At 38.7% G+C, this 23,506-nt stretch overlaps 1 protein-coding gene across 1 annotated transcript in view; it reads left to right on the top strand.

The window, feature by feature from the left end:
* The window catches only part of Dnah5 (dynein axonemal heavy chain 5), a 316,139-nt gene that overhangs the window by 249,537 nt on the left and 43,096 nt on the right, over positions 1–23,506 (top strand). The window contains 6 exon segments of the mRNA XM_019208553.2: positions 10,264–10,507; positions 11,511–11,625; positions 12,107–12,297; positions 16,349–16,470; positions 18,151–18,300; positions 23,056–23,301. Coding sequence (XP_019064098.1) covers positions 10,264–10,507; positions 11,511–11,625; positions 12,107–12,297; positions 16,349–16,470; positions 18,151–18,300; positions 23,056–23,301 — 1,068 coding nt within the window.

The following is a 23,506-nucleotide window of genomic DNA, read 5'->3' as shown; positions in this document are numbered from 1 at the left end:
TGGGAACTTTGCACAGACAATAAACAACGTTATCATTTCTTAGCTATTATCTGTGAGATAAAGCTCTGTGTAGCTGCAGTGGGTCTGATATGAGAATTTAGAAGTTGTAACCATAGAGTTTGATTGTACACCTAACTTCAGGTGCCTTGGAACTATAACTTTGTGTCTGTTTGCTTGACTTCTGTTTTATGAGCTAACTTAACGCTCAGTGAAAAATGGCCAAGAATATAGAAATTTCCTTATCCCGAGTCAGCATTTTCTCTGGGGCCCATGTAAAGTTTAAACAAGGAAATTAATGAGATTGCAATGATGAGACTGCAGGAACTCTTAAAGCTGCTATTGACTTTCTCCTGGCTTTGACAGTGAGGAAGAGTTGTTTACTATGTGGCTCCTTCTGCACCAAACCAAAGATCTGTTAGGTTAAGAGGCTTGGCAAAGTCATCGTCTCTGCCCTCCCACCTTTTCTACATGCTACACTGGTCCTGCTTTCCAATTCTATTTCATTCTGCCCCTCCCTCTCTCCTGCCATTCTTCCGCTCTCTCCCTTCCTTTTATTTTGAATCTCCTGTCCTTATTTTTTTTTCTCTCATTGAGTTTATTGGTACATTTTAGGTATACAGTACAGTTAGTCACCACTGGGATATTGTACCTTTACATGACAGGTCTTGGTTCTCATTTTTCCCCCTTGTCCGTGCCCTCCCTTCACCCCCTCCTCCCTTCCCTATTTACAAATACTTTATTTCCATTTTTTCATTTTCTCCTATTTTTTTCTTTTCCCTTATTACCTTTCCCCTAACCTTCCCACTTCCCCTACATCTTTAGCCCTTTTCTTCCTATTTCACATATATCTGTGGTAAGATCCTGTCTTTATTTTTAATTTGCAGCACATGAACCAGAGAGTCATAAAGTTGGAAGTTATCTTAGAAGCATTTAATCCAGCTTCATAACTTCACATATTGAGTTAGATGAACTCAATATGATAGGCACTGATACTGTGGTCCTCACCACAGATTGGTTGTTGAGGCAAATACATGTACTTGGTTGGGTATGTATGTACATATGTACGTATGGATTTTGTGGTGCTGGGAATTGAACCCAAAGCCTTTGAACTGAGTCACATTCCCAGTCCCTTTTAAAATTTTTTGTTTGGAGATAAGATCTCTCTATTTCATTAAAGTTGCCCAAGCTGGGCTCAAACTTGTGATCCTCCTGCCTCTGCCACCCACAGTGCTTGGAATCAAAGCCATGTGAGACCAGGACTGTCTGTGCTTGTTTATTTTCAGGTCTTGAGTTACATCTCAGTTGACATGGTTGAGGAAATTTAGCAGTGCCTTAGAGCTGCTCGGGGAAGGACTGAGAGTTTTAATTGCCAGCATGTGTTCTCGAGCAAGTGGGCATCCCGAGGAGAGTCTGGGACAGCATCATTGCTGGCACCCTCCACTCTGCTTTCACCTGTAGCCTTGGCTACAGAGAAATAACAGCCCTGGTGGTGATAGCCTTGTACTTTGTTTGTCTTATTCAGCTGTGATGAACGCATTTTCTGAAAGAAGTAATTTTGCCTGGCAAATGTTGGATGCTACAAAACAAAACAAAATAGTGCTGAGTCTTGCTTACTGCAGCAGAGGTTTACCAGGAAGCAAGGAACCCTTTAAACTCTTTTGAAAAAGATTTTCAACAGCATGGCAGAGCCTGTATAGGCCCACAGCCAGGCCTTTTCTTTTTTTCCTGGGAAATTGAGTGTTTTGAGAAAATTTCTCTTGTACCTTTGTCTCATTATCAGAATCTGTTCCTGCCTCACAATGAGAAGTTCTTACAAAAATGTGGCCAGAGTAATACGACAACTATCTGTCGTAACCACAGTGAGTCGTCTCACTCTGAACCACATTTTAATACAACACCTAAGATTTAGTTACTTATTTCCTGAAGTAAAGGCTCCTGGTGCTGAAAGTGAGCTGTGGGGCTTACTTTTTTTTTTTTTTTTTTTTTTTTTTTTTGGTACTAGGGATTGAACTCGGAACTTGGGTCCTTGCGCTTGCAAGGCATGCCACCGAACTGCTGAGCTAAATCCCTGGCCCTGTGGGGGTTACTTTTGGTGGAGTTTCAGGAGTTTACTTTTTCCAAGACAATTTTGCCTTTGAAACATCTACTCTTACCATCATAACCCTGCTCACATTGCTGAATTGTCTAGGTCTGGGTGGTGGCAAGTGGGTCTGAGTAGATCTCTCCTGATTTTCAGTCATTTATAACCCACTGAAAACAACCCATGCCTGTACTTTATGGGCATGACCGTTATTTCTTTTTAAGTCTGAAGTGTTCTTTTGATTTCAGTGACAGGCTCTGGCTATAATCACTTCTGGGATGATTGTACATATAAAATAAAAGTTTAAAATTTCCTTAAACAAATGTGGGTAAAGTCTATTCAAAGCTGGGAGCGTCCTACAAATAGGAAGTTGATGTTGGGAAGCACTGGAGAAATGTGAGGCTGAAACACAGGGTGACTCTGTTCATTTAGACACACTTGCCTTTCCGAGGCTACGGTTCTTCTAGGGTCATGCAAAAGGAAAGTGCGAACTGATTCCATCAGTTTACCAAGTGTTCAGTGTCCTGGGAGGACAGGGCGGTGAGGGCCTCACCATCGCACGACATGGCCTCATCATGGACCTGCTAGAACTTGTTTATTTGCTTCAGGAATAAATGGAAATCTGGGAGCATATGAATACAAGGAAATTTCACTTAAAAACTGGCTTCATACTTTCCTATGTGCTTCAAGGCAGTCTATTTATTTACTTTTTAAATTGGCACATAATTATCCTACATATTTATTAGGTGCAATGTGATGTTTCCATATGTGTATGTGTTGAGTAAGGGTAAAATCAAGATGATTCTCCTATTTATTTATATACTTCTATACATTTGTCATTTCTTTGTGGTAGGAAGATTAGAAAACCTACCTTTTAGCTGTTTAGAAGTCTTCTTGGCTTTTACTTACAGTCACTGTACTCTGTATGAGCACTTATTCCTCTTGTCTGCTTATAAATTTGTAGGTGTTGATCAACCTCTCCCTGGTTTCTTTTCTCCACTCTCTGGTAACCACTCTTTTACTCTTTTCTTCTACAAGATCAACATGTTAAAGCCTTCCCAAATAAGGGAAGTTATTCATCTTTCCATATCTAGGTTTATAATGTCCTCCAGTTCCATCCATGTTGTCACTAATGACAAGATCTCATGTACCTAAGAGGCCAAATCAAGTGTTCTGTAGTGTCTGGGTGCTGTATTTTGTTTGTGCGTTCATTCACTGTTGGACTCTGTGAAGAGTGCTGCAGTGAACATGGGAATGCACGTGTCCCTGATGCATTGATTGCATTTCCTTGAGACACATAGCTAGTGGTGGAATTGCATGCAGGATGACGTGGTAATTCTATTCCTAGTGTGGTTAGGGGACTTCCATACTGTTTTTCATAATGACTCTACTGTTCAAGTTCACGTCAAGGTCCTATTCAACCATTGACTTGTTGTACCCATGTGTAGATGTGGATGGCCTTGTGTTGTCACAGAAGATGTGTATTTAGACGATCTTTGAACCAGAAGCAAACAAGTAGACCTCCAATAACTTTCCTTTATAGAATACCAAATCACCGATCTCATCCCTACCTCTATCCTAGAGAATAAGACAGAAATAAAGAGAATTCTGTTATATTAGGAGAAGAATATGGATTACCTATCAATCACCTATTCTGGTTGCACAATAAATGGCTTCAGGAGCCCTCATTGTTTAGAATTCTGGATGAGCAAGCAAGTGGATGATTTCCTTTTGAGGTGGAAGGACCTGAACTTGATGAAACTTACCTGGGAAAGGGAAGTAATTTAATAAATATGCCTAATTTTTCAGTTTAATTTTCTCTTTGGTAAGCCACTAAATTTTTGAGCACTTAATTAAATAGTATGTTCATGAAATGGTACTGAACCACTCCTGTACTTTTTAGAGTCACTTTGGAATATTCCTTCCCCCCATTTTAGCACTATTTGTAAAAACATTTTTACTTTGTGACATTAGTATGCAAAAATACTTGGCACAAGTTTTTACATCTGTCTATCTATGATCTATCTATCTATTTTATCCATCCATCCATTCCTCATTCTGTGTAATCTATCTGGGATAGGAGACAATCTCTTTGATGGACAAAAGATTTATAGATAAAATTATTTTGTTTCATTTTGCCCATTTTATTTATTAAAAAAATGCTATCTTTCTAGTATAACTAAAGCAGTCATTGAACAGGAATGTGTGTAAATCATCCATATAAATAACATCATGTATAAAACCATATCCCAAGTAACTTTTTTCAGTCTTTCAATCTTAAATCAAAAGCAAATGGAAATTGTTCTATTTTCTTTCGCACATAATCTTTCTTTTGCCCATAACTATAGTTCTAGTTGTTGATCATTTCTACTTAATACACAGATTGCTTTTATGTTTTTACATAGAACTTTAAGTTATGCTCTTTATTTTCTCTTCATCAGTTCCAAACTCTGAGAAATGTATTTCTCACATTTATTTTTAATTCTTCAGAGATATAATAAGTTAATTAAATTAACAAATTTATTTAATTCATATTGTTGACAATATTAAATTGACCACAACAATCCTAATAAAGTTCAGTACTTCTTTTACTGTCTTCAAATCAGGAATTGAATACTTTTCTTCTTATTGTATGCACAATAAGGCATAACATTAGCTCAGTCTCGTTACTCTCAAGTAACACAGGGTTGGAAATGTGATTGTAACAAATTTGGTAAGTTGAGAATTTTGGAATTTTCAAAATGACTAAGGCGATTCCCCCAGACGACCATGAGCAGAGAAGGATGTGATGGCAGAGAAAAGGGCCAGTCAGCAGGAAGACCGGTTTGATGAAGACATAGGTGGAGAATTAAAGCCAAAATTAGGACAGTGGTATATAATTGGAAGGGCAGACAGAAGATAAAGGTTACTGTGCGGCAGAATTCATCACACTTGATGCTGTTTTTGGATTTGACATCCTATACTCTCATTGACCTTTAACAAAAGGGTGCATTCTAAGCATTTTAAGGTCAAAACTAGGTTTCCCTAATAAGCTGTCCTTTTTAAGCTATTTTATTATATACTTTTATAATATATCAAATTCTAAAGTATATCTTTTGTTCTAACTTAGAAATAGTTACTTAAAATTGACACATGCAATTATACATGTTTATAAGGTTGTAGCATGGTATTTCTACACTTCTGTTATTGTTTTGATCTAAAATTTATCTCTCAAAGTCACATATGTTCAGAGATGGGGGCTTTTAGATCATGGGGGTGGCTACAGTCATCAGTAGATTCATCTATTGATGATGTCAAAATTTCATGACATTATAGAAATGCAGTGGGTCCCAGTTGAAGGAGTGGGTTCCTGAGCCATGACCTTGGGGACTACATCTTGTAGCTGGCCCTTTCCTCTTTGGCTCTTCCTCTCTCTTTCTGCTTCCTGCTGCATGAGATGAGAAGCTTTCCTCCAGCATGCTATTCTGCCGGGGCTTTTCTGTGTCCCCACAGGCCTAATAACAATGGAGCCCATTGACCATGGGCTAAACTTCCAGAACCGTAAGGTGAAACAAACCTTTCCTCTACAAGTTGTTTATCTCAAGTATTTTGTCACAGCAACAGAATGCTGGCCAATAAAACATGTGAATAGTGTAATGATAAGATCAGGTTAATTGATATATCCATGAACTCAGGCATTTATTATTTCTTTGTGTAGAAATACTCAAAATTCTCTTTTGAATTCTTATGAACCACAGTTTATCTTATGTGATATGGAACATTCTAATTAATTTCTCCTACACAAAAGCCAATCTACTTGTTAAACAAGTTTTCTCCACCCCCCTTTTCTTTCAGCCTCAGGAACAACTGCATATTCTTCTCTTTTTCCTGAGATGACTTTTTTAGCTTCCACATATTAAGTGCCAGCATGTCTTTCTGTGCCTGACTTATTTAACACAGTATCCTTTGGAGTTATTCAGGTTGCTGCAAATGACAGGATTTCATTCTTTTTTTATAGCTGAACGATATTATGTATACACACCATGTTTTCTTCATTGGTTCATCTGTCGATGGACACTTAGGAGGAATCTATATCTTGGCTGTTCCAAACAGGACTGCGGTAAACACGGAGTGCAGATACTTCTTCAGTGTACCAATTTACTTTCCTTTGCATATATATCCAGCAGTAGAATTTATTTTGTGCCAGAAACTTGGTTTCTTAAGCAATTTATTTTCCAAACCATTCCTCTGAAAATAATGCAACCAAGGGAAGGAACAGAATGGAAGAGATGTATAAGAAGTAGCCATTGTACTCCAGTCCGTCTCTTGGCTGCAGTGCTGGTGAGGTTCACAGTCACCCTGCTACCTTTTTTTATGTGCCTCTTGAAGATGAAATGTGGCAGTGAGGAGACTTTTTAACCACAGCCAAAGGCACGAGGCTAACAGCTCAAACATATGCCTTCCTGATGTCAAAACCGTCATTCTTCCTGTTGCTGTGCATTCTTTCCCTTACCTATTTTCAAGGGAAAATGTTTACCGTGCTTATCACCTAAGAACTCAGGAATAATAGTGTATAAGTTTTACAATTTAAAATTTTATTTCATTTACTATCACTTTATTTCTGAGCGTAACCGTAATGCAAGGGCTTTTATTATAATTGCTTATGGGAAGGAATTTTACAGCAGCTCTTAAATGTCACTTGTTTGTGCTAATTTCTACATTTCCTGAAATTTGAAATTCTCATCTAGTGAATAAATGAATTAAAATAACCACTAAGGAGGCTTTCAAGTGTAGCCAGATAACAGATGGAAGCAATGATGATAAGAGCAGAGTTTGCTTGAGTTGCTACAGCTCAACAAATTAAGAATTGGTAGAAGTTCTGAACATTTGTTGAGGGGAAATTCTTTCTTCTGTAGAACGTGCCTGAACTGGCATCATGGGGCTTGGGTCATGAGTCCAAAGTCTGACAGGATCCTGTGCACCATTGCTGTTCAGTCAGTGGGGTTGACTTAGTATAACCTGATGGGGATGCCAGTGATCTTTTCTCTTTGCCTTGATGAAATTTCATTACTATAACATTTATTTTTAACTTCAAGGATGAGAGAGAGAGAGGACTTTTATGTCTGTATTTCTTGCACTAACACTATTTTCCAGTTCCCTGTGCATTTTAATTTATCTGTCTCAAAACAGATACACCACTTAATCATTCATTCCATAATAGTAATTTAATGCCTACTAGTTATGAGGCATTGTTCAAAGATTTGGAGTACCTAACAGTGAACAAAGCAGACCAAAGACCAAATGATCCCTGGAACATAATATAAGTAAGTAATATGTTATTTTCTAACATAACATGAATAAACATAACAATGTAACATATGCGGACATAACATGAGTTAGAAGGTGGAAGGCTATTAAAATTACATAGCTTTGTAAGACAGAGGACTGGTGTAGGCTCCAGTTTTAGGGTTGTCAAAGTCAGTCCCACTAAGAAAGTTTAAGGAAGGTGTAAGACATCTGAGGAAGATGTAAGAAGGGAAGATAACGAGTTACATGGATGTTATTGTTTAGATCTAAAATGTCCCACGATGTCTCATCTCAAGTGTTCATAGGCTGGGCTTTTGGAAGGTAATTGAACCAAGCTATATTTGTCAGTGGATTATTCCATTGCTGAGTTCATAACTGAACGTGCTGTTAGGATATGGGGCCTGCAGCTCTCCTCCACCGAATCCTTTCACCGTTGTGTGTGTGCTTTGGAGCCAGTGGACCATGACATAAATCTGCTAAAACCTTGAGCCTAAATAAAACTCTCCTCCTTTAAATTGCGGGTGTTGGGTATTTTGTGCTAGCAATGGGAAAGAAACAAATACAGTTCCTTGTCCTATTGACAAATCAATAGCTAATTTGGAGATCCCAAGGCAAGAAAGGACTTTTGCATTTAAGGCAGAGGGTCTCACAGTGGCCACCCAGAATACTAACATAGCAGGTACTCAGAATATTAAACTGAAAATATGTTGGAAGAGAATCTTCTAGGACCCTCTTCTGAGCCTACAAATCAAGCTTTCTAGGTGATCTTAATGTACTCAGGTTTGAAAACCACTGTTTTGGTTAGTTTTCATTTTGGCTAGAGCAAAATAAAGATGGAGAAAATAATAGGAAATGAGATACCAGTATTAAAGAGTCAGGGGCCAGTATGGTAGAGCCTTTTGGTCTTGTAAGAATCTTAGCTTTTATTCTGACTTGAGTGATTGGTCTTTGGAGGGTTTTGAGAGAGAAGGAGTGCTTCACAGGTATTACTTTGCTGGACTGGGAACAGTACATGGTGAGGAGAGGGGAGGATGGAGTCAAGGAGACCTGTTTGGATCCTGTAGTTCAGAGGACAGGTGATGGCGATAGATTGGACTACAGTGATGACCATAACACTAGTGAGAAATGATTAGATTATGAATGTATTTTTGAAGTGGGGATGATAGGATTCACAGATGCATTTACTATTTTTGAGGAAAAGAAAAGTGGTCAAAAGGGCTCAAGGGTTTGGGCCTGAGCATCCGGGAGAATGGAGTTGGCATTTGCAGAGTTGGGGAAGCCTGGGGTAGACAGCTCTGTAGGGAGAATCAGAAGTTCAGTTTTGCTAATGGTGCTAAGTAGGAGACATCTTCTAGAAGTCCAAGTGGACAGAGAATGTAAGGGGGAGCTGTGAGAAGCTGAGATATAAATTTGGGTGCTATCAGCATGTTGACAGTGTTTATAACAAGACATAATTTAGGGAATGTTTATGGTGATAAGTTTGTGGCATTCATGTGGTAAATACTAAAAATGGATCGTTACATTAACCACTAAAGTGAGAAAACCTGCATAATGAATGGTTAACAGTGACAATTTTGTCTTGTTTTAGCTTCTCCTTTCTTTCCCTTGATGATTGTGTCAGTATTAGATCATAACAAAAATAAATCACATACTTGATCTTATAGTTAATGAGCAGACACGTTGTTTTATATGATTTCGTGTGATTCATCACTGCATAGATTTCTGGTTCTCTCAGTAGTGAGTAGAATCTGTAGAACTTACTGAGCCCTATTCAGAATTCCCAGTTGAATAGTTACCTCGCTGATGCTCTACTAAGAATTTGATCCTGGTGCCATTTGGCCAACTAACCACACCAATTCCCATTCAGAGCTGCCAGAAATGCTTTCTTGTGATTTTGAAGTTCAAATTGCCTGCGTTTAATCCTCATTTCTCCCATAGGAAATTACACATCCTTCATGCAGTTAAAGTTAGGTATGTTGTCAGTGGACAAAATATTTGGAAAAGCTTTGAAGTGGTCTCTCTACTGTGTATCTTTTTTTTTTTTAGAAACTTAGATACTGTTTGCTCGTTGTCTTTTTCATTTTTAAGTCTTATCTTTAGCCTCAAAGTTAGATTGTCTCATGCAACATTTGCTTTTCTGTATAGTTTGACTGGGCACCCAAAGCATATTTTGTCTCTTGTCCCCCAGCCTCCAGCTTCATGCTCCTTTTAGCTTGCTCAGTGTCATTTCCATTTCTTCTTTTCTTCCTCTCTAAGCTGCCAAGAGCAAGAAATGGCCAGTGAGGAAAGTAGTCTTCCAAAGCCTCGCTCTCCTAGCTGTCTCTAAATTTCCTTCAACAAAGATACAAAACTTCAATTCTGTTGACGAAAGTAGCAATTTTTGGGGCCAAGAAGATTTTTCAATTTAATCGTACCTACAGTAGCAACGTAGATTGCTTGCCTGTAATTGATGGATTGATTTTTACAGAAATGGATACTATTTCAACCAGGAACTGGCAATAACCACATTTAAAGAGTGATACATCTCTTTTTAAGAAGACTAAATAGAATAAATATATTTAATCGGAGTTATGTGTATTTGTCATCAAATATGCCTTACCTTCAAAAATATTATATTTATATATTAAATATAATCACAGAAATCACTAAAATGATTTGATTTAGAAAATAAATGATAATGGGGGTATTGATAGTATTTTTTAGCAAATTTTAGATTGTTTTCCATTTTTTTCTTCTGTTAGTTCTCCTTTTTTAGATGTCCATATTTCTTGCAGTCAAGTATGAAAAGTGCAGTACACCTGCTGGAGAGCAGCCACATAGGTTCAGGGTTCCCCCCCACCTCACCCTCCCACAACAGCTGTTATTTAGGAGGAAAATGTATTTATGCAAATTAACAGGAATTAGAGAAAGAAAGAACTCATTTGATGGAAGATGTAACCGCAAACGAAAGGAGGATGAAGGAACTAGAAGATAATTTGCTTTACCGTCTGACAAGCACTCAAGGGTCCCTGGTGGAAGACGAGAGTCTAATTGTTGTACTGAGTAACACCAAAAAGACAGCGGAAGAAGTGACGCAGAAGCTGGAAATTTCTGCGGAGACAGAAATTCAAATTAACTCCGCCCGGGAGGAATACAGACCTGGTGAGTCTGGTAATGAAAGACAAATGTCACAGGAAAATGAAGCAAGAAAGAAATGACAATTAGAGAAAGTGAATGAATGAAGCAGGGAGTTTTACAGATGATTATGCAAAGTGGAGTGGCCAGTTGTGTCTTGTGGCATCGTTTGGGAACTTCAGTCAATTTGAGTTAAAAAAATTTTATTGCGGTCGAAATTTTTAAGGTGCCTGTAATTCATGCTAGTTGGCAGATCCTTTAAGGTTCTCATGAACTTATTCTTGTTAGAAAGTAGAGGAAGATTTTTTGTGAGACATCTGAATACCAATAAACCAATAAAATCTGAGAATTAATGCGGCACTGGAGACTGTTCATTCACTGTTTATCATTTGGTGATCAGATGCCAGTAGCTGGTTTATAGCCTTCGTATTCAGAGAGTGATTGTCTGGTCTTCATCCTCAGGCACCAATTTGCAAATAGAGCTTCAGTGGGTTTTCAAGGAATCTACTCTAACTGTTCAATTGACTGTCCCTTAGTTCTTTATCATTCCTCCTGGAAAAAGCATTAGGACAATGCTAGGGACAGAGTCAGGAGCATCATCTATCTTTGTGATAGCTTGTTTTGCAAATTTGAGGCCACTTATAGGTACAAATTCCTTTTGAGCTTCAAAATAAGGTCCTAAAGGCCTACACCACTCCCTGAATGGTAAATGCAAAGAATTTGAATTCCTTCGTTGTCTTTTCTACCTATAGTAAACATAGTACAATATTCTTATTTATAAGATGTTGACAACTTCTAAAATTAGAAAATCCATTTGTTTAACATAAATAGCAGACTACCCATACAGAGTTTACACATAAGAATTAAATATATTGAAAAAGGAGTGTGGCTGTAGTTAAGATTTTGAGTTGGCAGCTGCTGATAAGTTAACAAAATAGAAGTTTTCATTTAAAGTTCAGGCTGAGTATTTTGCACGAATCATTTATTTTCCACTCTTAGGGTACACGCAACCTTGCTCTTTGTATTCCAGTTGCAACGCGGGGCAGCATCCTCTACTTCCTCATCACTGAGATGCGCTTGGTTAATGAGATGTATCAGACTTCGCTTCGCCAGTTTCTGGGCTTGTTTGATCTCTCCTTAGCCAGGTACGCCTGTACTCAGGAAGCCGAGTTCTTTATCTGTGGATGAGAAAGATGGCGTTACATTTATTGTTTCCTTTTTCTTTGTCAGCAAGGCTCTGTTTGCTTTTTGTCCTCTAAGGATAATGTCATTACCACTGTATTAACAGATTATTCTGATTGGTCATCGTATGCTCGGGGAAAGCTGTATGAGCTCTCCATCCATTGATTTGATTCCTTTCGTTTCACATGTGTCTGTTACACAAGAAAATTCCCAAGCCGTGGCTGTGAGTGATAGCACGCTGTGACTCAGACTGATTTGGGCAGCACTGAGGACTCTCCTCCATTATTTCACTTTGAGAGAATGCTTGTTATTTTAGATTTAGGACACTTAGTCTTCATGTGCAAAGATAAAAATCAGTCCTGCAAAGTTAGATATTCTCCATGAAAGACACTGCTCTGTAGATAATAGAAAAGGGCAGTGGGACACAAATATTCTCTTTTTCAGGTCCATCAAGAGTCCAATCACAAGTAAGAGAATTGCTAATATCATTGAGCACATGACCTATGAGGTTTACAAGTGGGCCGCCCGAGGGCTGTATGAGGAGCACAAATTCCTGTTCACCTTGCTGCTAACCCTGAAGATTGACATCCAGAGGAACCGAATCAAGCATGAAGAGTTTCTCACTCTTATTAAAGGTCAGCAGAAAGCCTTGAACACAGGTGCCAGAATTGTCATGAAGACCCTTTACAGTACTTTTTAGATCGTAACGTTCTCCTTGCATTGCACTGAAAGTGTGTGAGCGATTTTATTTGCTCATATATTGAATGGATTCATTGAAGACCTGATTGTGTATCTAGACATAGTGTAGGTATTTGGAATATGTCAGGGGACAAAATCCCTTGTAGAATTAATATATATCTATATCTATATATGTGTGTGTATGTATGTGTATATATTATGTATGTGTATATATATATATATATATATATATATATGTATTTGAAGAAGGTGCAGAAAAAAGCAGTAGTAATAAATAAATTATATATCATGTAGTATGTGGGAAGATAATATGTACTGTGGTAAAAGCAGCACGAAAGGGGCAATAAGGGATTACAGGATGTGGGCTGGTGGAGGTTGAGAACTTTTAAGTGTGGCATCTAGTGGGATTTCAAGTAGGGAAGCCTTCCTAGAGACTGCCAGGCTATTCGTGATCTGAGAGAACAAGAGTCAGTGGCCACCGGCCCCTTTGGAGGGAGGGCGTGGAAGGCAAGGGGACAGCATGAAGGCCTCCAGTGGGAGTGAGCATGGCGTGACGGAGGAAAAGCAGTCGGAGCAGGCCCCTCAAGCAGTGTGGGAAACATGATTGTGCGGCTCGTCCCAGGAGTTACTGTCACACTACTGCTCAGTAGACCACTAGGCCACTGGAACAATACAGACAAGTGGAAGGCTGGAGACATAAATGATCATCACGTTCTCTAAGAGTTGAAAACGTATATAAGACAACTGTGTCTTGGTCAGTTCAAGTTGCCACAGCAAGCTACCATAGACTAGGTGGCTTAGAAACAACAGAAATTTGTTTTTCTCAGTCCTAGAGGCTGGGTGTCTGAGACCAGACTCTCTTCTGGGGGGCACTTGGCTGACCTCCTACTGTATCTTCACATGACAGAGAGCAGAGCTGTTTCATGACTTAGGAGGACGGGAATCTCATTCAGGAGGCACTGTCTTCATGACCTCATCTGCTCCTATTCACCTCCAGGGAGGGCTCCCACCCAGGATTGGATTTCAACACAGGGATCTGGGAGGGCACCACCTTTCAGAACGAAGCACTCTCTAAGTAGCATTGTAAGGTGTTTAAAGTGATTTTAAAGTCCTTGAAGAGAAAGTTTACCTCAGCAGGTAGCTCTCATCCATCTACTGAAAGGCAGATTTATGACATAATTGTTCCAAAATTTCCCCTGAAGCTGTTTGGCAAAGCAGTATTATACAAATTGCTGAATGCCAAAGGCCCACAAAGACCTGTGCAACCTATGCGAACACCAGATAGAGTAAAACACAGTAAAATACTGAAGATAATGTAATAGCACTCATCATTTGCTGAGCATATTATATGTTCTAGGATGTATATTTATTATATGAGTGTGCAATAATCTTATTATGTATATTTTACCAACCTTGTTTTATACATGTGGAAACTGAAGTTTGAAAAGATTAAATGCTGTGCACAAAACTACTAATTAAGGGGCTGGGGATTTAGCTCAGTGGTTCTGCCGCCTGCCTTGCAAACGCGAGGACCTGAATTCGATCCGCAGTACCAAAAAAACCAAAACAAAACTACTAATTAAGATAATGGCAAAGCCAATATTTTAAGTGTCATCTCCTAAACTCTAAACCTCATGCTAGTTATTATTTTGCCATACTATATGCGTTCCAGTGTGTCGATATGACGTGGTGTCAACATTACTTCCACGAGGAAATGTACTTTTATGCCTTAATCGGGAATGACAGGAACAGCTACCCATTAGGATACTCCATCAGCTGATGGACCAGTCATCGAGGCTGGAAATCATGAACATATCATGGGTTCGCTGGGGAGAGCAACTCTTCCACCTGTGTATTTACATGAGGTGTTGTGTCTCCGTATCGTTACCTTCCATACATTCTGATTGACAAAAGTTGGAAAATGAAGTTCCGATGTAGATGTAGCAGAAAGGGTTCAAAGGTTAGAAGCAAGAATTAGAGAGAGGAGAAAGGGGATCTGAATTCAAATATAAATGAATGAGTTTTGTTGCTGCTAACAGGCAGCAAATGTATTTAGCTTAGGAAGGTCTAAATTGGGAAGAAGAAAGTTAATATGTTGTCTGGACACTTGACTGAAGTGTAGTCTTAAGTCTTATCCTTTTCAAATTTTGTTTACTCATCTCTCAAACAAGAATAAAATAGACTTTATATTCACATACATATGTATATAAAAGTGTTTTGTATTTGTGTGTCTGGGGACCTACACTCCCTAGGTTAACCATGAACTATCTGCAGTGTTAGATCCATTAGTAGTAGAAGGTAGGGCCTTTGGAAGTAATTAAGTCATGGGGCAAAGCCCTCAACAGTGAAGTTAGTGCTCATATAAAAGAGCTTTGCAAGAGACCCCTCCCCATTCCACCTCCTGAGATTGCACAGAATATGCTGTCTGTGACCCTGCATGTGTGCCCTCACTAGACCCCGGGTCTGCTGGTGTCTTGATTCCAGACTTTCTGTCTTCCAGAACTGTGATAAATGGGCTTCTGTTGTTAATCAGTAGAGTAGAACATGGTATTCTATTACAGCAGCAAAATGGAGTAGGACATATAGGAGAACTATTTTGCTAGTGGTTTTCTATCTATGTTAGATGCAAAGGACTAGTTTAGGTGACTCTAAGCTTGCTTTAGCTAAGGCACTTTATGTCTCTGTGTTAGAGCATCTGTAAGTCTTTCATTGCAAGCATATGTCATTTGAACAAAGTGTTATGGTAAAAACTCCATCTTTGCTTTTTCCCCTCCAAAGCAAGAGTTCAAGAAGTAAAAGAAATAGAATAATTCTCTATCGTCTTGAGAAATTTATTTATTTGTTTTTAATGTTTTTGAGTCCAGGCTGGCCTTTGGGCCATTCTCATGGATCTTTATTGCTCCCTGATTTAAAACAAAAATTTCTTTATTTTTTAGTTAGTATTTCCACTGAAATGGCTTCAAGACCACACTTAAATAAAATAAATATACTAAGATGAATTTGGCAAAAGATGACTAATGGTGTACATGGTGTTTCGATAAAGCAGAGATTGGCCCAATAAATAAATATCTTTAATGTTATTATTTGTTTATAACATTATATTCAAAAAAGGATTTTAAAGCTTCCTAGATGCATAGCTTATATCCTGTTATGAATGAGGTTTAAAGCACATTTCCCAGTACCTTTTTAATGGATATTATTTGTTAGACACCATGTTTTGTTTTAAAGATTTTCTAATCCTTTCTTTTACTTAAAATATGATTGTTTATAAATTGAATTTTTCTGATGTGGGCAACAGTAATATTTTTAATGTTTCATTTATCTTATGGTATTGTCAGAATGATATGAGTTATATCAGTATTAAGCTAGTCATTAGTGAAATAATGGGAATCATTACCAAATGGAAATTTTTGTTGTAGTTAGATTGAGCGAATACAAGTGATTAGAGCAGAGACACTGGGATGTGCTCAAAATGGATGTAAATAATATATTTGATTATAGAAAATAATCCTTCAAATATATCTGGTGCTACTGAGATTCCTAGATAAATTTTCTCTTTAGAGTCACCTTGCACCAATATTGGGCCACTCCCAGAAACTGCCCATTTAGTGGCCCCCTAGTTCCCCAACCCCAAGTGAGTGTGTTTTGTACATTTACACCATGACATTCAGGCTTCATTGGTCCCATTTTGCAGATTTAGAAACATAGCCTCAGGCAGGCTTGTCCTAAACATTAGCCAGGTGGAGCAGGAGGAGAATCCAGCACCTGCCTGATTCCAAAGCTAGATTATTGACTATTTAATGTGATTTGCTAAAATCATTTACTGATATGTTCATATTTGGGGGCATAGACTTCATCTGATTTATATTTCTGTGCTCAATAAATGTTAAGTTACTAAAATAAAGTACTTGAATAAAAATTTGCTAAGTGGATTGTTTTACAGTAAAGATAGAAAAATGTGATAGCTCTTAATGTTTAATTTCAAAGGTGGTGCCTCATTGGACCTCAAAGCCTGTCCTCCTAAACCAGCAAAATGGATCCTGGATATGACTTGGCTGAATTTGGTAGAACTTAGCAAACTTAGGCAGTTTTCAGATGTCCTTGATCAGGTACTGTGTTCATGTTCTTTGAATAAACTTAAGTAACTGTCACGACGAGTAGCTGTCTTGTTTATCACCAGCAGTAATATGTGTGGAGGAGAGATGCTTCTCAGTATTGTAACTCTTACATGATATCACATGGGCCTGACCTTCCCTGCAGCTCTCCCACTCTCTGATTAAGCATCTGACACACTACAGACTGGTCTCACAGGAAGAAATGTGTCCTGGGAGTTTAACTAGTGGTGTTTTGGGCCATATACCTGTATCACCAATTGAAACTCCATAATTAGAAAAATTATTGCATTGAATCTGGTTGCATCATTATGACTTAAATTTTTTTCCAGTAATTAGATGAAAATAAATATGAATAGCCTCCCTGTAATACGAAAGTTCATTTCTTGCTTTGTTTTCTCTCTCCCTTCTGCCTCTTGCTCCTCCCACTGCACAGCCCTAGTTAGGAGTCCAGGTATAAACCTCAGGGAGACACTTGGTGTCTGATCTTTGAAAGTTGTCCTTCCAGGATCGATCAGAGCCTGATGAACTGTAGAAGTGTTGGAACGAGCTTGAGTATCAGGCGTCTGTATGGATGTGAGATTGGCAGCTAAAAAAAAGTTGTAGGCATTTTTTTTTTATTAGGAAAATATACTAAGATTCTTCACTTTCCCATTTTAAATTGACCAAATTCCTAGTTCTACTACTTTTTGTTTTGCTTTACAACTGTGTTCATTGTTGTTACTATCATGGACTTGGAGTGGAAGCCATTCTTTTGGGTTAAATAACTTTATTTTTGGAGATAATGGTATCTGGTAGTTTATTTCCCCATATGATGACCCAGTGGCATTTTCCAGAAGGCAGTCTGTTATTGAAATCGCTGCCTTATGGGGACTGTATAAGACACCGCAAATCATTCCATATTATACAGTCTTTCATGGTTGAATTAGGTTATTATTTTTTAGCATGATATTTTCTAAATAGAAACATGATTTTTCCTTTGATTAGACCACACAGCAAATAAACTTGAGGCTTCAATCAAAGGAACACCCCAGAGAGCATAAGATTATACTTATCTTAGATGTTGTTTGTTTGTTCAATGCTTTTGACATGCTTGCCTCTGTAAAGCTTGCATTTCTTTGATTTCTGAGCTCCAGAAGATAATGCACTTTGTCTTTTTATTCATTAGCAATTGCTGAAGGTGGCAAGTGTCTGACCTTTTGTCTGGTGATGATATTTTAGGGTGTATCTCAAATTACTCTAGATTAATAGAGTATTGACCAAAAACCTGTTTATTCGTTAAAATGTGTATTAAATGTCTCCTTCTGTGTCAGGAGTAGTTCTGAAAAATGAAATATAAGTGAATAAGGTTTGGATTCTAATCATGAGAGAATTTTATGGAGCATTTCAGGTTTCCTTGAAATAATGAAAATAAGTATTTATTTACAAATTTGTTACCATAAAGACATAGAGGAAGGCAATCATCCCTACTTTGGAACAGTGGGCTGATATAGACTGATTATGGAAGAAATCATGCTTGATGTTAGACTATCATACCTTTTTTTGGCTTTAGAGTATGAAATAAAAAAGTATCAATGTGTCTTAAATGGTCAGAAGGGTTGATGAATAGTGTCTGGGAATGATTACTGAAAGATTTTTATGGGATGCGATGCATCTCATATCCCATGCTATTTTCAGATATCAAGAAATGAGAAAATGTGGAAAAGTTGGTTTGATAAAGAGAACCCAGAGGAGGAGCCTCTTCCAAATGCCTATGACAAATCTCTTGACTGTTTCCGATGTCTTCTCCTTATTAGATCCTGGTGTCCTGACAGGACCATTGCCCAGGTAAAATGTATGCATTGAAACACAAGAGACTGCTCTGAAGGAGAATTTCCCTTTAAGTTTAAGGAAATATTTAAAATGCACCATCAAGGAGAATTTTCTTGTAGGCTGCTATGTAATTTTCTAGCAACACAAATTTGAAAAACGGAAAAGTAAAGAGCAAATAAATTTAGTGAGATGTACATTAGGCTAAATGATTTATTAACCTTTTTTGGTCCAAGTGGTGCAACAAAAATAAATGAGGAAACCATGCCCTAAGCTTGGCGGATAAGGCATAACATAAAGGTAATGCGTTGTGCTTCTGCATCATTTTATAATAACTCAAAATGAGATGGCCACTCTGTTTTGCCAGGAGTAAATTAGTACTTTATTGAAACAAGAAGAGTGTAGTGGCAGGAGGGAGAAAGCAGTCTAGGGGGAAGGACACCAGGCCCAAACCCAAAGTCATTTCTCTTCAAAATGTCATAGCTCTGAAAGTAAGAGTAAGGTTGTCCTAAAACTTGTTGCAGTTTGCATGTGGTTTAAGTGTGAATCTTGCTTGCAAAAGAATTTTTTTTTTCCCAAGAGCATCAGTCTGCTAGCTGAAACCATAGAGGTTTATCCATGAACAAGACTTGAGTCTTGCTTCCACAATTAAAAGTCTGACTCTAATATTCAGCACAGATCGACTTCTTAAGGGCTTCTCAGGCAAAACCACTGAGTACAATGGGCTGGAGGCTGTGATAGAATGCAGGGCAGTTTCTCTTTCTTTCTCCAGAGGGAGTGTTAAAAGCGTATGGAAAAACCACCTCCATGTCCACATAGGTGCCACAGAGTCATGAAAACAACTAGATAGGATAATTTACTGATGATTTTGTCTCACTCCAGAGTTCTCTTGTGAGTTCCTCCCAGACAGCTTCTTGGGAAGCATAGCAGGAGTTCTGTGGCTTAGATGCAGTCAACCCCATTCCCCATAAGCAGCCTCAGGCTGTGCGTTGCTGCTTCTGTGCATTTCTGCTGAACATGACTATCCACATCACTGGGCATTCAGTGGCCCAGTTGCTAGAATTCTGCAGGCAGAAGGTGTCTTGTGCCACCTACCCATTGGTGTCTCAAAAATATCCCACAGAGGGAGGTCAGTAAAGGTGGGGAGGCTTGTTGGGTCAGTTCTTTTCCCCACTCAAAGGATGAGTCTGCTTTACTGAGACCAGATATACTGGAACAGAATGTGCTTCAGAGTTTGGTGCAGTGTAACCCTTAGGAAGGTGGTGTTGTATTTCTACCCGTGGGTGTGGTGTTACTTTGTATGGATTGGCAGGCAGTGCAGAGGCCAGGCCGGCCCACACTGATCAGCTCTCACACGAGGTATGCTGCATATCCTCCCTTCCCTGGCGAGTGATATGCCCTTTTCTGCCCCCCGATTTCTGCACGTCTGCCTTCTGCATGGAATGCCCACCACTCTGACCCACTTAGCCGTTCTCTTTTCCTAGGTAAATGCCACTCTGCACCTGTTGTGCAGCTTCAGCGTTCCTTTCAGAAGCAAGCCTTCTCTGATATATTTCTGCCAGATTAATTGCTTTTGTGCTTTCACATCAGCTCTTGAAATAAGTTTATTTACTATTACTTGCTTGATATATATGTCTAATTCTGGGGAGGAGCTGGTTTATAAAAGGGAGATTCATTTGTTTACTGCTCTGTCCCAAAGACCTGTTACTCTTCCTTGGACAGAGGAGGAGGTTGTGGTCAGAGTTTCATACTTGTTGTATCACGGGAATTTCTTGCAATGCAAAAAATCCTGTAATGCATGAAATTAGGTTCCCGGGACCCATTCAGAAATTTCAAAATATTGGATAAAAGTTGAAATAAAAAAGATAAAGGAAGTCACTCTCTTGCACTTATATGCTGAGATCCATGTCTGAACTGTGGAGTATATTCTTATGAAATACACATTTGCATCACAGACTCAGTACAACCCTAGACTTGGAGCTAATTGGAATCTGGCTGTGACCTGATCTGAGAGTGTTTCTTTTTAAAAGAACAGGAATTCCTTCCCCCAAATCTAGCCCTAATGTCCATCATAAGCAAAATAGCCTTCATCTACTCATTCCCATAATCTATTCCCAGAGTTGGTAAGAGAGGGCTCGCCGGCAAAAACAGATCCACTGCCTGTGTCTAACTTGTGAACTAACTATAGCTTTCATATTTTAAATACCTCAAAGATCATAAAAAAAGAATAACATTTTAAGATATAGGAAAATTATATAACATCCAAATTTCAGTGTCTATAAAGTTTCCAAGTTTTATTTTATTTTAATGGATAAATACTCATATAGGTTTATGGCCCCCAATTTGATGTTTCATTATGTGCGTACATTGGGGAATGATCAGACCAGGCTAGGAAGACTATTGGAATGTATTCATCCTAGTGGCTTATGCATTGTCTCTGCTTTTGTGGTTTAATAGTAGAAATGTATAGTTGTAACACATACTATTTGGCCAGGAAAACCTAAATTGTGTACAGTGTGGCCATTGATATATTCTAGCATGTCAACTTATGGCTTGGATGGCAGTCTTTATGTGGAGTCAATGCTGAATTATATGGTGGTATGGATCATGTTGAGCTCCTCATTGCCCTGAAGGAGAAAGCAGTTGAATCTTGATGAGGTCTAGTAGGGAGGTGCTGCAAGGTTGGCAGCTACCCAAAGCTGAGAAACAGCTGCAGCTGTGAATGCCTGAGCAACCAGCCTTCAACCTCCTTGATCGCAGAGCGCACGGCTTCTGTGACTGATGGAATGTGTACATACAGTAGAATTTTTAGAAAGTCAAAGACCATGTTGGGCAAACTTTAAAAATAGCTATTCGAAGGCTGCAGAAAATGTGTGGTCTTCTAGGCTCAGGTTAGAAATTTTGGTAGTGGATTTTGCCAACCTAGAAAAAAAATTTTTGAGAGATATGAAAATAATTGGTATCTTGTGCACAGAGTTCAGTTGGATTGAACTCCATCTACCTGTCAGAAGATCTCAGCCACTGAAACTAGTAAAATGGAAGAAAGTTAGAAGGAGAGATCCTCCCCATGAGTGAGGGGTCCAATCACTACTATATTCTTTCATTGCCCCTGGCCCATCCCCTCCAACAAGGGCCCTGCGCAGCTCTTTTTAGACCTTTGGGAAGCCAGGTGGGCTAGCTTTCCCTAGAGTCATCTAGAGGTAGCTTCTAGAGCAGGAAAATCTGCACACTCTACCAAGTCAACATGCCTTTTACACTTCCATTGATGTGATGCACTGGACATTATGGGGAGGGAATGGGACTTGAGATGACGGTAGAGGGGTGGATTTACAGCAAATATTCCAGCCTTTTCTGAATGAGTGGCTGTAAATTTAGGCATATTTTTTATTTTTTGCATTGTCATGGGTAATATAGGTTTTTCACAGTGAACTCCTTTATCAAGAAACACTTGAATTCTCCTGTCAATGATAAAGCATGCTTTGGGAGTGTCCGCAAACTGGAAGGAATCAGAAAGTAGAGCCTCTCTTCCACATTGAACAGTTTAGAATTGGTTGCAGCCAATTCCCCTCTTTTTACCAAGGTGTGAGAGGTGTCGGTAAGCCAGGAGATTCCCTCTGTAATGGGAACGAACATGAGTGAGGGACATTATACCAACTGTAAGCTTGGAGATTTGGGTTATGACAGTCAATTTAAGGGTGAGTAGCAAGACATTAAAGATGAGGGAAGTGCCTGTATTACTGGTTGAAATAAACTCTGGATACATTCAAGCCAAAGATACTGGTTTAACCAGCCCACCTCCCTTCTGGTCGCGGTCTGTGTGAAAGCTCTCTGATTCAAGGGAAGCTCCCTCTGAGGCTTTTTTTATTTCTCTAAATATGGGGGTAAGAAGGCTGACTACTTACTTGACTTTGGGGAGGTTTCAGTTGGGTGTTGCACCTACAGCTAGACACTGCTTGTTTTGTGAGAATGATTAGTCTGGGGAATACCACTGAGAAGAGGATCCTAAATTTTGTTCACTTGATTGGGAGAAGACATTGGAATTGGAGGAAAATTTTCTTTGGTCAGTGTAGTTATTTTTGAAGAGGAGAATAAAAACCAAGGGTCATGCTCAGAACTCTATTTGGTGAAAAATAAAATTCTCTTGTTTGAAAAAGAACTATGCTGTTCCTAGAATTTTTTGTGATAGATGGTAAACTTGACAAAGACTGTGATCCTGTGAGCATGCATTTCATTCAAAACAAAGTTAATAGTAGAAAGGGATGGGCCAAAAATAGAAAAGGATGGCAACCTCCATGAGGAGAGTTTATAGATCAGAGCTTCAAAAAAATTCATTTTATTCAGTAAGGGTCTAATAAAGTTATTCAATTGTGATTATTATCTATCCAATAAATACCTATTGTGCTGCTTACTGACTATTGAAATACATATATTTGTATTAAATAACCCTAAAGAAAAAGTGTTTATTTGTTATGTATAGCAAGAGGCCATCAATGTACTGAAATGGGCTATAGAGAGTCCCTTAACTTAGGATCTGGACTTCTAACTGTATACTACTTTGCGTTTGACAAGTAACACAGCTTCTCTGTCTCTAAAATGGGAACATAAACAAACAGTGAGCTAACAAGAAAGACAATTACCTGCCCTATTTCCTGGCAGGACTAGAATGAATGTCTTTGTTGTATTCAGAAATAGTGAATTTTGGAACCATCCTTCTTGTATAAATGAGGGAGTTGCACGAACTACTTTCATTGAATTTTATACTGTTTTTCACAGGCCCGCAAGTATATCATGGACTCTATGGGGGAAAAATATGCAGAAGGAGTTATTCTGGACTTGGAAAAGACATGGGAGGAGTCAGACCCACGGACACCACTCATCTGCCTCTTATCAATGGGCTCAGACCCCACAGATTCCATCATTGCCTTGGGGAAGAGATTAAAAATAGAAACCCGATATGTGTCCATGGGCCAAGGCCAGGATGTCCACGCTCGAAAACTATTGCAACAGAGCATGGCAAATGTAAGGCCAAATGTCTAGTTCTGACAACACTGCAGAGTTGGGATGTGGACATTTCATTGATTAAGAATATTCTGTAGAATAGATATTGGGAAAATTATTATTGCCTGACTAAAAACTCTGCCTCAGTTGCTTTAAACAGTTTCTTCTTATAGAATAACTTGTTGCAAAAGATACGGCTTGAAAGGCTTTTTTTTTTTTTTTTTTT

The sequence above is a fragment of the Fukomys damarensis genome, unplaced genomic scaffold (assembly GCF_012274545.1).
Source record: "Fukomys damarensis isolate Sample0158 unplaced genomic scaffold, DMR_v1.0_HiC HiC_scaffold_1, whole genome shotgun sequence".
Taxonomy (NCBI): Eukaryota; Metazoa; Chordata; class Mammalia; order Rodentia; family Bathyergidae; genus Fukomys; species Fukomys damarensis.
Note: the sequence above shows the minus strand (reverse complement) of the source record. Positions and strands in the feature narration are given on the sequence as shown.